This window comes from Pseudorca crassidens, chromosome 4 (genome assembly GCF_039906515.1).
Source record: "Pseudorca crassidens isolate mPseCra1 chromosome 4, mPseCra1.hap1, whole genome shotgun sequence".
Taxonomy (NCBI): domain Eukaryota; kingdom Metazoa; phylum Chordata; class Mammalia; order Artiodactyla; family Delphinidae; genus Pseudorca; species Pseudorca crassidens.
This window is the reverse complement of record NC_090299.1, coordinates 65,947,693-65,963,420: the sequence shown is the minus strand read 5'-3', so window position 1 is coordinate 65,963,420 and position 15,728 is coordinate 65,947,693. Positions and strand designations below refer to the sequence as shown.

Genomic DNA, 15,728 nt, shown 5'->3' with positions numbered 1-15,728 from the left:
CTGATGATTAATAGTGTTGAGCACCTCTTTGTGTGTCCATCAACCACATTCAGGTATCATTGTGAAGTACCTTTCCAAGTCTTCAGCTTGTTAAAAAGACTGGACTGTCTTTTTTTTTTTTTTTTTTGTGGTATGAGGGCCTCTCACTGTTGCGGCCTCTCCCGTTGCGGAGCACAGACTCCGGATGCGCAGGCTCAGCGGCCATGGCTCACGGGCCCAGCCGCTCCGCGGCATGTGGGATCCTCCCGGACCGGGGCACGAACCCGTGTCCCCTGCGTCAGCAGGCGGACGCTCAACCACTGCGCCACCAGGGAAGCCCTGGACTGTCTTTTTAATATTGAGTTATACAAGTTCTTTATTTATCCTGGATACCAGTCCTTTGTCAGATTATATGCTTTGTGAATATTTTCTCCCTATGAGCAGCTTGCTTATTTATTGCCTTAAAAGTATTCTTCAGGGACTTCCCTGGTGGCGCAGTGGTTAAGAATCCGTCTGCCAATGCAGGGGACACGGGTTCAAGCCCTGGTCTGAGAAGATCCCACATGCCGCAGAGCAACTAAGCCCGTGTGCCACAACTACTGAGCCTGTGCTCTAGAGCCTGCAAGCCACAACTGCTGAGCCCATGTGCCACAACTACTGGGCCCATGCATTGCAACTACTGAAGCCCACGCGCTCTAGGGCCTGCGTGCCGCAACAACTGAGCCCACATGCCGCAACTACTGAAGCCTGCGCACCTAGAGCCTGTGCTCCGCAATGAGAAGCCACTGCAATGAGAAGCCTGTGCACCACAATGAAGAGTAGTCCCTGCTCGCTGCAACTAGAGAAAGCCCATGTGCAGCAACAAAGCCCCAATGCAGCCCCAAAAAAAGTGTCCTTTAATAAGTAAGAGTATTTAATTTTGATGAAGTTTAATTTGTAAATTTTTTTATTTTATGGTTTTGTTTCTGTGTTCTGTTTAAGAAATCTCTGCCTACCCAAAGGCTTAGAAGATATTGTCCTAGGTTTCCTTCTAGTATTTTCATAGTTTTAGCTTGTACATCTGGGTCTATGACCCACCTTAAATTTGTACACGGCATGAGTGGGAATCAAGGTCCTTCGTTTTTTTATCCATGTGGATATCCAACCTTTCCCATACCGTTTGTTGAAGAGTTTCTTTTCTTCACTGAATTGCTTTGGTGCCTTTGTCAAAAATCAACTGACTATGTAACTGAGGGTCTGTTGCTGGACCCTCTATTCTGTTCCACTGGTCTGTCAGTCCTTGTGCCAATACCGCACTGTCTTAATTACTGTGCTCTGAAATAAGTTTTAAAGCCCTCCAAATTTCTTTCATTTATTTTTAGATTGCTTTGAATATTCCAGGTTCTTTACATTTCCATATAAATTTTATTTATTTTTATTATTATTTTGGCCACGCCATGCGGCATGTGGGATTTTAGTTCCCCAACCAGGGATCAAACCCATACCCTCTGCAGTGGAAGAGTGGAGTCTTAACCACTGGACTGCCAGGGAAGTCCCTCCATATAAATTTTAGAATTTAATCAGTTTGTCAATTTCTACAAAAGAATCTGCTGGATTATATGAAATCTATAGATTAATTTAGGGAAATTTGACATATTAACGTGGTTATCAAATCCATGATCATGGTATCTCTCTCCACCTCCTTAGGTCTTTTTTTTTTTTTTTTTTTTTTGCGGTATGCGGGCCCCTCACTATTGTGGCCTCTCCTGTTGCGGAGCACAGGCTCTGGACATAAAGACTCAGCGGCCATGGCTCACGGGCCCAGCCGCTCTGCAGCATGTGGGATCTTCCTGGACCGGGGCACGAACCCGTGTCCCCTGCATCGGCAGGCGGACTCTGAACCACTGAGCCAGCAGGGAAGCCCCTTAGGTCATCTTTAATTTCCCCTAGTTACATTTTAAGATTCCAGTGTTAAAGTCTTACACATTTTTTGTTAAATTTACTCCTAAGTATTTAACATCATAAATGGAATTTATTAAAAATTTCACTCTCCATTTGTTTCCTGATAGTAAAAATACAATTGATTTTTTTAAAAATAAATTTATTTATTTACTTATTTTTGGCTGTGTTGGGTCTTCGTTGCTGTGCGTGGCTTTCTCTAGTTGCCGCGAGCGGGGACTACTCTTCGTTGTGGTGCACCGGCTTCTCATCGTGGTGGCTTCTCTTGTTGCGGAGCACAGGCTCTAGGCGTGCGGGCCTCAGTAGCTGTGGCTCGCAGGCTCTAGAGCGCAGGCTCAGTAGTTGTGGCGCACGGGCTTAGTTGCTCCACAGCATGTGGGATCTTCCTGGACCAGGGCTCGAACTCGTGTCTTCTGCATTGGCAGGCGGATTCTTAACCACTGCGCCACCAGGGAAGCACCTGCAACTGACTTTTGTACATTAACCTTCTACTGATTTTGAATGTTAAACTAACCATGCTTCTTGGAATAATACTCACTTGATTATGATGTATTACCATTTTTGTGTACTGCTAGATTCAATGTGATTATATCTTAAGGATTTTTGCATCTATGTTCATGAGAGATACTGGTTTGTATTTTTTTTTCTTGGAATAACTTTAAGGTTTTGGTATCAGGGTTATGATAGCCTTACTAGAGGAGTTGAAAAGTGTTTCCTTCTACTCTATATTTGAAAGTCTGTGTACTACTGGCATTATTTCTTCGTTAAATGTTTGACAGAATTCTCTTGATAATGTCCCACAGGTCTAAGGCTCCCTTCATCTTTTTTAGTCTCTTTTCACTCTAGTTTTAGTATGAATGTTTTCTACTGCCATATATTTGAGTTCACTCATCATTTTTTTCCATGACGTCTAATCTGCTGTTAATTCTATATAATGGATTTTTCACATCAGATATATTTTTCAGCTCTAAAAGTTCCATTTGGTTCTTCTTTGTATCTTCCATTTCTCTTTTCATGATGTTCATATTTTCTTTTCAATACATGAACGTAGTTATAATAGCCACTTATCCTTTTCTGCTAATTCTACCATATGTCAATTGAGTCTTTCTACTGACTAATTTTTCCCCTGGTTGTGAGTCAGACTTTCTGCTTCATGGTCGTCTACTAATTTTTTTATTAGATGCTGACACTGTGAATGTTATACTGTGTGTCTGGATTTTGTCTTCCTTATAATAGCATGTGGGGCTTTATTCTCACAGGTAATTAAGTTACTTGTAAATCAGTGTGATCCCTTAGAGCTTTGTTAGAAAGCTTCTAGAACAGCAGCTGCCAACCTTTTTGGCACCAGGGACCGGTTTCGTGGAAGACAATTTTTCTACGGACCAGTGGCAGACGGTGGGGGGTGGGGTGGAGATGGTTCAGGCGGTGATGCAAGCGATGGGGAGCGGCAGGTGCAGCTTTGCTCGCTCGCTACTCACCTCATGCTGTGTGGACCAGTTCCTAACAGGCCAAGGATAGGTACTGGTATGTGGCCTGGGGGTTGGGGACCCCTGTTCTAGGATAGTCTTTACAACTAAGATAATTTAGCCCTACTACTAAGGTCTGAGCCTTCTACTGGCCTGGGTAATCAGTCAGGACTCTCTATCTCAGAACGTCAGAACTTAATTAATCCAAGCCCGATGTGAGCTCTAGGAATTACTCAGCTTAACGCTCCCTGCTGGTTCTTTGCCTGGTCTCATGGAGCTTTACCCTACACATGTGTAATCTAACACTCAGCGAAGATTCAACTCAAGGAAAACCCTATGTAGACTTCTGTAGCCTTGTAATTTCTAGTCACTTCAGACTCACTAACCCTAATTTCTACCTTCTCAGCTCTATGATGGGTCTCCCACCCTGTTCCACTATCGCAAATGCGCCTCCAAGCAAAACACCAGAGAAATCAGAGTTCAATTCACCTGTTCCCCTTCCTCAGGGATCATGGTCTTGCATTGCTATTGTCCAATGTTTGAAAATATTGTTTAATATATTTTGTCTAGTTTTTTAGCTGTTTATAGCAAAAGGCTAAAGTCCAATCCTCATTAGTCCATCATGGCTAGAAACATAAGTTCTGTACATAATGTTTTACAACTTGATTTTTTTATTCATATCATGGTTATTATTCCAGATCAGTACATAGCTATCTACCACATGTTTTTAAATCCCTAAATAGTATTTCAGAGTACAGACACTTAAAAATTGTATTCAGGGCTTCCCTGGTGGCACAGTGGTTAAGAATCCGCCTGCCAATGCAGGGGACACGGGTACAAGCCCTGGTCCAGGAAGATCCCACATGCCATGGAGCAACTAAGCCCATCTGCGACAACTACTGAAGCTTGCGCACCTTGTGCCAAAAGAGAAGCCACTGCAAATGAGAAGCCCATGCACCGCAGCGAAGAGCAGCCCCCGCTCTCCACAACTAGAGAAAGCCCATGGGCAGCAACAAAGACCCAATGCAGCCAAAAATAAAATAAATAAATTTTTAAAAAATTGTCTTTAATGTTTTAAATAACAACTAATACTAAAATTAATAATATGTACATATCTCCTTGGCCAAATGTACAAATATTTTCACATTTTAATTTTCTTATGTTCACATAAGCTTTCAACAAAATAGGTACTGTGTGTCATATCTCTCCCACCCTCCTCTCCCCCGACTCAACAGGCAAAATATTATATAATAGTAGTTATTAAATATTTACTGAGTATAAAAATTTAATTCAAGAGAATGACTGTTAGTACTAATAGCAAATGCCTGTATTGTTTCCTTACTTTTACAAAACGTTTTAATCCATTTGACAGTGAGTTACATGAGTTCTCAGGTTTAATTTTATTAAGATTGCCCTCCCTGCTTCTTACCATTTTATTATTATTTTTAACTTTCTCTTAAATATTCTTATTATACCTGTGTCTTTTATTGTAAGTTCTCCCAAATCTGTTCTTACATAACAGGAGTATAAATAAATAAATAAATACTAAAAAGGTTTTCTCCTTAACAGGCCACATTCTTTAAAATGTGAAATGATATACAAGTAGAAATGTGTTCTTAAAAAAGGCTTAGATTTGTAGTATTCAAAATCAAAATACTAGTCTAAGGTGAAAATCATTATAATTCATCAATCACATGTGACTATTTTATATCTTTATTCAAAACACTTAAATCCACCGGCTCTTACAGTTATAAGAACTCATATTCACAGACCAAATTTCTACCTAATATAAGAATCTCTTCTACAATAGCCTCTGTGACTGATAATCTTACACTTCATATTTGATTATTAAAAGTTTTTAAAGCGTAACAAACTGCTTTCAAATACTATGTCATGTTTCTATGTACATCATCATTCAAAAGTAAAACAACTTTCATTTTCTTCCACAACCCAACTATAGGAATCATTGTTTTTAAATATGTCAACTTTTAGACTAAAGCCTCAAAAAATATATTACTTTAATAAGAAAGAAGCTTTTACCCCTCACCTGATTACAAGTATCAGATAAAGAGTGTATAGCTTCTGAGAACATACTTGCTGAACCCGTATAAATCCAGGCAAGAAATTTGAAGAAACAGTTTAATCCATTGCTAGGAGAGAAAGAGAAAATAACTTAGCATAGGTTTAAATAAAAATTCCCATTAAAAGCTTACTTAATTTACACACACACACACACACACACACACACACACACACGATTCTGTTCAAAGTAAATTAGAAAGAATCCCTAGTCTTTAAGATTTACTATGTTTTAGGCAACAGGAGTACAAATTTGAAGAACACAGATTATGGTTTCATTAAATATTTAAATGAAAGAGGCATGATACGTGCCAGCAAATTACTTACGTACGTTTTGAGAAGATGAGAAAAGAGGGTGTTCTACATATGAACAAAATGGAATCAGAAAGGAAATTATGTGTCTTATGTGCACTTGGTATTGTTCAGTAGGCCAGTGTCAAAGGGAAGATGTTGGTGAAGGTCGGTTTATTTAATTAGGCAGATGCCAGAGGTGAAGACAAAACTAGACCAAATAGTCTGTGTCATATGAGAAGGCCATACATGCTAAAATAAACATGGTTAGCTCTGAGGAAGCCAGCTGTACTCAGATTCCAACAGTAATAACTAGTATAATTTATCTCAGGCACTATACTATAGTCACTTACCATGTTTTATTATAATTCTATTATGCAAATGCTAACATTGTAGTAGTTACTTCATCCTCATTTTATAAATGAGGAAACTGTACATCCCCTTCCAGCTACCCTTTTCTCCTCTCCTCCATTTCAAATAATTTCTTGAAAGAATTATATCCACTCTTGCTGTCTCAGTTTTCCTCACTTTGCACTCAGTCTTCAATCCACTAAACAGTGGCTTCTGCCGCTAACACCTCATAAGATTGTTTTTATCAATATATCAACTGTTTCTTGCTATTAAATTCCTGAAAACATTTTAATATTTTCCTTAATCTCACAGAAGCATTTGCCACTATTTTCTGAAAACACTGTCTTCCTTGATTTCCACAATACTACTGGTTTTCTTCCTACCTTTCTCTTTACTCTTCCTCAGTCTCTCCTGCAGGCTCTTTTTCTTCTACCCGTTTCTTAAATGTTAGCGTTCTTCAAGGTTTTTTCTCAAGAGCTTCTCCTTCCTCATACACTATATACACATTCTCCAGGTGATCTTAACTACTCCTATGGCTTTAATTATCATCTATACACTAATAACTCTTGACTCTATATCTCTAATCCCTCCTGAGCTTCGGAGCCATATATACTAACAATAATAATTATTAAGTACATATTATGTAACAGGTACTATGCTAAGCAGTTTATATACATTACATACATTCCTCCAATGTAAAAAGCTTTCACTGTTAATCCTGTTTTATTAATGAAAAGAATTAATTCTGCTGACCAACTCCCCTTGGGTGCCCTATAAATAGCTCAAACTCAAAAAGGAACTCATTATTTCCTTTACTCCCACCCTGCCCCTCCTTCCAGCATTCCTTCTCTCAGTGATGGTGCAATATCTATCCAATTGTCCAAATCAGAAACCTGGGCACCATCGCTAACCAGACCACCTAAATACTTTTTGAAACTAACCGTGACTCTCCATCCCTACTACCACTATCTTTTCTGTATTATTACAAATGACTTCTTCTAGTCTAGTGTCCCTCCAATCCTTGAAGATAAGAATTATGTATTTTACCTTTACATTTCCAGACCATATCAAAATTCCTGACACATGTAACATATGTATTTTAGAAATAAAAGAACTAATGAATTATGGAATTAATGCACAAACATACAAAATTAGATTATTCAGCAAAATAGATAAAAGGTAGGCAAAATAACAGGAATCAAGAAGAAAGAGGAGTACTTCACTGCTATATTTAAAATGAATAACCTACTGTATAGCACAGGGAACTCTGCTCAGTGTTATGTGGCAGCCTGGATGGGAGGGGAGTTTGCAGGGAGAATGGATACATGTATATGTATGGCTGAGTCGCTTTGCGTGCACCTGAAACTATCACAACATTGTTAACTGCCTATACTCCAATATAAAATAAAAAGTTAAAAAAAAAAAAAGAAGAAAGAGGAAAAGAGAAAGAGGCAAAAGCATTAATTATGTTCTACCAAGGTTAAGTGGGAGAAAAATAAAAGCGCAGGTACTCTTCAGTAGTTATAACCCAGGTTGCTTTAGTTACTCTAAAAATAACCTTGGCCAATTCAACTTTTTAAAAAAGACTTCTATAAATGCCAGTGAAAATGAGAGAAAAATTTTCAGATAGCACCTTTATCTTTATCTAGGTACCAAGTAATAAATTTATACATTCAAGGATATATACATTAAAAATATTTCTATTTTAAAAGGCTTATATTTCAGTACTTACATGCAAATGGCAACCATCACCACCTTTCCTGGCCCCTTAAAAAAAACTGATGTCGTTCTAGAGCGTGGCTATAAGACAAAAACAAAAACAAAAAATCTCTTAACATTTCCCAGAGAAGCATTGTGACGCTAATAAGTGACTCTTGACACACCAGAAAATACCTCCTTTATCAATGCCTCTAAACAACTAGATTTACTTATTTAATTTTTTCTCTAGAATTTCCTGTTTAAGATGTGAGAAGACAGAAATTGAAAGTACATGTGGGTCCTTTTGCAGAACCTTAATTGTTTATTTCCTTGTAATTCATTTCCTGCCTACTTCAGGAAAAAAATCTGAGTTGGTTACATAAAAACCAGAAGTAAAGTGATAAAAATGTACTGCACTGAAATACTCTAAAATTTTCCCATTTCTTGAGCAACTTCTTAACTTATAGTACAAGGAACAGCCAAAGCCAACAAGTTTGTTGCTCTAATTTAACTCATGACTGTTCTCTAAAAACCAAAGACATCAAGTGTTAACAATGTGTTTAATTTCAAAACACACCAAAACAAAAGGAAATCAAACAAGAACATATTCAGGGAAAATATTTTTCTTCAGTCAAATGTTCTTCTGCTATTCCTTGAATTTATACTTTCTGTGTTTCTCCTCCTGCTCCTTCCTCTCCTTGGAATGCTATCATCGTCCGCTGCAACCTGGGCAAGCTTTACTCATCTTCTTGTGTATCTGGCCAAGTGTCAGCTTCCTACGTAAAGCCTTCCTTGGTCCCCCACAGAGAATACTCACTCTGCTACACATTTATTATTGTACTTTACTTTTCTATTGAAGTACGGCATATATTCTGCCTTATGTAATTTATTCAAGAAATATTTACGGTACAAGTACTATATGCCTGGCACAGTTCTAGATGCTGGGGCACAACAGTAAACAAAACAGAGTCCCTGCCTTCATAGATCTCACTGCCTAGTACAGGAAGATAGAGAATAAGTCTGTCATATCTGATAGTGATAAATATAATAAAGAAACTAAAACACAGACTGAGAGAATAGTGTTGGGGGGGTATGATGGAGAGGGTTATTTTAGTTAGAATAGTGAGGGAAAGAAGTTCAACGATGAGAAGGAGGCAACCATGAAAAATCTGGAAGAAAAATGGTTGAGGCAGAGTATACAACACACTCAAAGATTCTGAAACAGAAGTAAGTTTCGTGTGAAGAATGGACAAAAACAAGGCTGGTGATTTCCCTGTTCGCACAGTGGTTAAGAATCCACTTGCCAATTCAGGGGACAAGGGTTTGAGTCCTGATCCGGGAAGATCCCACATGCCGCAGAGCAACTAAGCCCATGCGCCACAACTACTGAGCCTGCGCTCTAGAGCCCACAAGCCACAACTACTGAGCTCACAAACCACAACTACTGAGCGCACGTGCTGCAACTACTGAAGCCCGCACATCGCCCGTGCTCCACAACAAGAGAAGCCACTGCAATGAGAAGCTCGTGCACCAAAACGATGAGTAGCCCCCGAAACTAAAGAAAGCCCGTGCACAGCAACAAGGACCCAACGCAGCCATAAATAAATAAATAAATAAATAAAAATTTTTAAAAAATTAAAAATAGAACTACCATATACCCAGCAATCCCACTCCTGGGCATAAACCCAGAGAGAACCATAATTCAAAAAGATACATGCACCCCCCAATGTTCATTGCAGCACTATTTACAATAGCCAGGACATGGAAGCAACCTAAACGTCTATCAACAGAGGGATGGATAAAAAAGATGTGGTATATATAGAGAATGGAATATCACTCAACCATAAAAAGGAATGAAATCGTGCCATTTGCAGAGACGTGGATGGGCCCAGAGACTGTCATACAGGGTGAAGTAAGTCAGAAAGAGAAAAACAAATATTGTATAGTATCGCTTATATGTGGAATCTATGAAAATGATACAGATGAACTTATTTGAAAGCAAAAATAGAGACACAGATGTAGAGAACAAACGTATGGACGCCAAGCAGGGAAGGGGGGGGTGGGATGAATTGGAAGTTTGTGATTGACATATATACACTACTATATATAAAATATCAATAGATAACTAGTGAGAACCTACTGTATAGCACAGAGAACGCTACTTAGTGCTCTGTGGTGACCTAAATGGGAAGGAAATCCAAAAAAGAGGGGATATATGTCTACATATAACTGATTCACTTTGCTGTACAGCAGAAACTAACACAACACTGTAAAGCAACTATACTCCAATAAAAATTAGTTGAAAAAAAAAAAAAGAAAGTAAGATTTGGGGCTGGTCACCAGAGGAGCCAACCATGTAATTAAAGGGTTATAACTTTCCAACCTCCAGTGCTGAGAAAGAGGCTGGAGATTGAGTTCAGCCTCCAATGGCCAGTGGTTTAATCAGTCATGCTTATGTAATGAAGCCTCTGTAAAACCCTGAAAGGAGGGGGTTTGGTGAATGTGCGGAGATTCAGGGAGAGTGGCTGCCCAGAGAGCATGGAAGTTCTGACCCCCTTCCCACATGCCTTGCCTCCTGCACCTCCTCCATCTGGCTGTTCCTGAACTATATATCCTTTAATAATAAACAGGCAATCTAGTTTAAAAAAAATAAAATAAAGAAGTGGGACAGTAAAGGTAAACTTTCTGTACTGGTCCCAATATTAATTTCCTTCTGATAGGAAGGAAAAGAGTTATTCTGGCACACTTGTCAATAAGGTAATAAGTCTGCTAATGGAAAGATAAGGTACTTCTATCAGATTAGATTTTTTCAATGAAATATAAAACAAGGTCATCAGCTGAAGAGGGAAAGCGAGTCTGCAGGAAGTTTGGGAAGAGAGGAAAAGGTATGCAATAAGTATTTCACAGAATGGAAGAGTGAACATACTATGGAAGTTTAGTAAGACTGACAAATATTGAGTGTCCATAGATTTTGTACACTTATATAATAAAGAAAAAAAATCATCAAAATGGCTGTGCAATTTTCTCCTCTAAGGGCTGAGCTTCTTGGGTACAAGCAGAGGATTAGCACTTTGAATGTTAAACAAGGTTAAGAGTAGAAGGAAAAAGAATAAAGGAAATTAAAGGTGTATACAAGAGCTAAATCTTGCTAAAAATCTAACAAAATAAATCATCTATATCTATATGCTTATGTGTATAACACAGTTATGAATTTAAAGAGAACTTATGTCCCACTTTTTTTAATTTTAAGAAAAACAGACAGAAGCAAAGAGACTGTAATTCAGTAAATTACAATCTACTTAAGAAAATCTTGGTATAGGATCACAGACATGCTAGATTTTCACCATGGACTGATACTAGGATTTTCTGTGCAACACATACACACATAACATTAACAGAAAGATATCCTTACCTTGGTATTTCCCAGAAACTCTCTATATTCTCTCAATACTTTTTGGTTTCTAAATAGCCCTATAAGAAAAGAATTACACAATACATTTAGGTCATACATATTCTTATCAGTCACATTTTAGATTAACACAATTATTCTAAGACTACATTAAATCATCTACTAGCTACCAACAAAAATGTTATTAGAAGAAATCTGAATTTGCAACTTGATTAAAAAACCGGCAAAGGATTTGAATACTTTTCTCCAAAGATGATATACAGATGGCCAACAGGTGCATGAAAAGATGCTCGTATCACTAATCATCAGAGAAATGCAAATCAAAACCACAATGAGGTATCACTTCACACCCATCAGAATGGCTACTATCAAAAAGAAACAAAAACAAAAAAAAAAACCAACAGAAAATAACAAGTATAGGGACTTCCCTGGTGGCCCAGTGGTTAAGACTCCACACTCCCAACGTAGGGAGCACAGGTTTGATCACTGGTCAGGGAACTAAGATCCCGCACGCCACAGAGCGCAGTCAAAAAAAAAATAATAATAGTAACAAGTATAGGCAAGGATGTAGAGAAATTGGAAATCTTGAGTATGTTGGTAGGATTATAAAATATTGCAACTGCCATGGAAAACATGGAGGTTCCTCAAAACAATTAAAAACTACCATATGGGGTTTCCCTGGTGGCGCAGTGGTTGAGAATCTGCCTGCCGATGCAGGGGACACGGATTCGATCCCTGGTCTGGGAGGATCCCACATGCCATGGAGCAACTAGGCCCGTGAGCCACAACTACTGAGCCTGCGCTTCTGGAGCCTGTGCTCTGAAACAAGAGAGGCCGCGACAGTGAGAGGCCCGTGCACCGCGATGAAGAGTGGCCCCCGCTTGCCACAACAAGAGGTAGCCCTCGCACAGAAACGAAGACCGGACACAGCAAAAATAAATTAATTAATTAATAAAACTCTTACCCCCAACATCTTCTTGGAAAAAAAAAACTACCATATGATCTAGCAATCCCACTTCTGGGTATATACGCAAAAAAAATGAAAGCACAGTCTCAAAGAGGTATTTTCACACCCAAATTCACAGCAGCACACAGCAGCACCATTCACAATGGGCAAGAAGTGAAAGCAACCAAAACATCCATGGACGAATAAATGGATAAACAAAATGTGGTATATGCATATAATGGAATATTATTTAGACTTTATGAGGAAGTAAATCCTGTCACATGGATGAACCTTGAGGACATTATGCTAAGTGAAATAACTTAGTCAAAAAGACAAATACTGGATGATTCCATTTATGTGAGGTATCTACAGTAGCCAAATTCATAGAAGCAGAAAAAAGAATAATAGTTACTAGGGGCTCGAGGGAGAGGGAGAAGGGAATTGTTTAACATGCATAGTTTCAGTTTTGCAAGATGAAAAAGGTTCCAGAAGAACATTTTCTGGAAATGTTTCATAACAATGTGAATATACTTAGCACTTCTGAACTGTACACATAAAAACAGTTAAAATGATAAATTTTATGTCGTATTTTTGCAATGAGATAAAGGCAGTTTGCTAAGAGTCTCTTCTCAGAATTAACTAAAAAATACAAGAACCAATTCTTCATTGTTAGCTCAAAGTTTAAAAATACAGGAAAAAATATTTTTCTATTACCGTGCTTTCTCAAATTCTGTACTTTAAATATCTCCTTTAATATATGTACAAGGCTATTCATGGTATCATTATTTTACTAGCAAAAAACTGGAAATGACAGGAGGAAATAACTGAATAAACTATGCTGTACCCCCCAAAATGGAGTATTATAAAAGAAATGAAGAAATGTCTCTATTTCCTGCTATGGAATATTCTCCAGGACATATTATCAAGTAAAAAAAAAAAGCAAGCACAGAAAGTATGCATAGTATGCCTTATTTATGAAAAGGGGAGTCTAAATTACCAGTATGTATGCTATTTTATTGCAATTTTTAAAGGGAAAAAATAACCCCCAAACTAAATTTTTTTTAATTAATTAATTTTATTTTATTTATTTTTGGTTGTGTTGGGTCTTTGTTGATGTGCATGGGCTTTCTAGTTGCAGCGAGCGGAGGCTACTCTTTGTTGTGGTGTGCGGGCTTCTCACTGCGGTGGCTTCTCTTGTTATGGAGCACACGCTATAGACGCGCGGGCTTCAGTAGCTGTGGCTCGCGGGCTCTAGAGCGCAGGATCAGTAGCTGTGGTGCACGGGCTTAGCTGCTCTGCGGCATGTGGGATCTTCCCAGACCGGGACTTGAATCCATGTCCCCTGCATTGGCAGGTGGATGCTTAACCACTGCACCACCAGGAAAGACCCCAAACTAATTTTTTAAACAGTTACCCATGTTAGAGAGAGGGAGTAGGGTAGAGAAGACAGGGATGGGAGCTAAACTTCTCTGAAGTGTTTTGTCTGGTAAAGGTCGCTTTGGAATTGTGTAAACATTTTACAAAATTATAAAATAAAAATAATTTCTCAAAATCTAAAGCAAAATGAAACAAATGAAACTAATTTTACATCTGTTAGATGGTTTATCCATACAATGAGAAATTAAAAGTGACTTTAAAGCATAGACATTTGACTATATATCCCTCGTGGGATATATAATGATGACAAAAAAAAAAACCCAGAAATCTTAAAACACCTTGATAGCAATATCGATCCTGTTAGTTTGAAACTACACTGTATTCTCTCTATATGTGTGTATACCCACATAAGAACAAACCAAAAATGTAATTAATTATGGTAATGAATTAAGAAATAAGATTTTCAGTGTAAGAGATACAAAAAGAAAAGAAACAATGTTTATCAGAATAACCTATGTGTTTTTTCTTAAGAAACAAAAAGTACTTCCTAGCTCTGTCCACTGCAAAGACCTTAAAAATACATCAACCTGTTAAGAATGAGTATCCCTAATGCCCACAGGTCTCTCAATTTTATTTCCTTTTAAAAGGAAAGGGTCTCCTATTAGAAATGGCTGATTCCCAATCTGGGGCAGGAAATATACTAAATAAACCTGAAACATCTTATTGTACCTAAAAGCAAGGATGCTACAACAGTACCTGGATTATGACAAAAGGACTTCGGAGCCAATGTGAGATGTTTCCACTGGCCAAAGTGAAGTTGAGCACTACGACTTTGCCTACTTTGTTCTTTCCTTCCCTGCAAGTCTTCTTCATGCTCTTCCGATCTCCTGATCTCCTTCCTACCCACTGCTGTCCCTCTTGACACTGAACACCCATACACTCAAAACACTCTCCCAACCCCTTTTCTTCCTGTGCTACTGACCACAACTGTCTCATAATTTCCACCTAGAAATTTCTCCAACTCATGAGAAGGAAATATTGTCACCTTTAAGCCTTGGTCCTATGCAGAACTTAGAAATATAGTTAAAGAAGTCAGAATCCTCCTAAATAAAGCCTGACCAAAAAAAAAGTCTAATTTTTGCAAATACTAGCACGTCTATCTCTACTTTAATCCTGCCACATTACCGTTCAGTTCCACAGAGTAACAGAACTGTAACTGTAGTACAAGTATCTAATTCCCCAATGGATTACGCCCTACTCGAAGATTTCATCATATCCTATATTAGCACCTGTATTGCCTATAAAGAAACCCAATGGAAGCCATTAACTGAATAGTGATACCACAATTCTGGGGCTCTCTGACCCCCACATGTATTTCTTTCATCGAAAGTAAACATTTCGGGCTTCCCTGGTGGCGCAGTGGTTAAGAGTTCGCCTGCCGATGCAGGAGATGCGGGTTCGTGCCCTGGTCCGGGAAGATCCCACATGCCGCGGAGCGGCTAGGCCCGTGAGCCATGGCCGCTGAGCCTGCACGTCCGGAGCCTGTGCTCCACAACGGGAGAGGCTACAACAGTGAGAGGCCCACGTACCGCAAAGAAAAAAAAAAAGTAAACATTTCATGGAATTCCCTAGTGGTTCAGTGGTTAGGACTCTGCACTTCCACTACAGAGGGCACGGGTTCAATCAATCCCTGGTCAGGGAACTAAGATTCCACAAGCCGTGCAGTGCAGCCAAAAAAAAAAAAAAAGTAAACATTTCAGCTACAGGAGAGGGTGCAGAGAAAAGGGAACCCTCTTGCACTGTTGGTGGAATGTAAATTGATACAACCGCTATGGAGAACAGTATGGAGGTTCCTTAAAAAAACTAAAAATAGGGCTTCCCTGGTGGCACAGTGGTTGAGAGTCCGCCTGCCGATGCGCACTGGTTAAGAATCTGCCTGCCAATGCAGGGGACATGGGTTCGAACCCTGGTCCAGGAAGATCCCACATGCCATGGAGCAACTAAGCCCGTGTGCCACAACTACTGAGCCTGTGCTCTAGAGCCCACGAGCCACAACTACTGAGCCCGTGTGCCTACAGCCCGTGCTCGGCAACAAGAGAAGCCACTGCAATGAGAAGCCCATGCACCACAACCAAGACCCAAAGGAGCCAAAAACAAATAAATAAAATAAATAAATGTATTAAAAAAAAAAAAA

At 38.9% G+C, this 15,728-nt stretch overlaps 1 protein-coding gene across 2 annotated transcripts in view; it reads right to left on the bottom strand.

The window, feature by feature from the left end:
- Positions 1-15,728, bottom strand: part of SLC30A9 (solute carrier family 30 member 9) — a 72,658-nt gene that overhangs the window by 26,319 nt on the left and 30,611 nt on the right. For both annotated transcript variants that reach the window (XM_067735833.1, XM_067735832.1), the window contains exons 7-9: positions 11,215-11,273; positions 7,837-7,904; positions 5,431-5,533 (exon numbers count right to left, since the gene is read on the bottom strand). In XM_067735833.1, the coding sequence (XP_067591934.1) occupies positions 5,431-5,533; positions 7,837-7,904; positions 11,215-11,273 (230 nt within the window). The remainder of the gene's footprint in view (positions 1-5,430; positions 5,534-7,836; positions 7,905-11,214; positions 11,274-15,728) is intronic.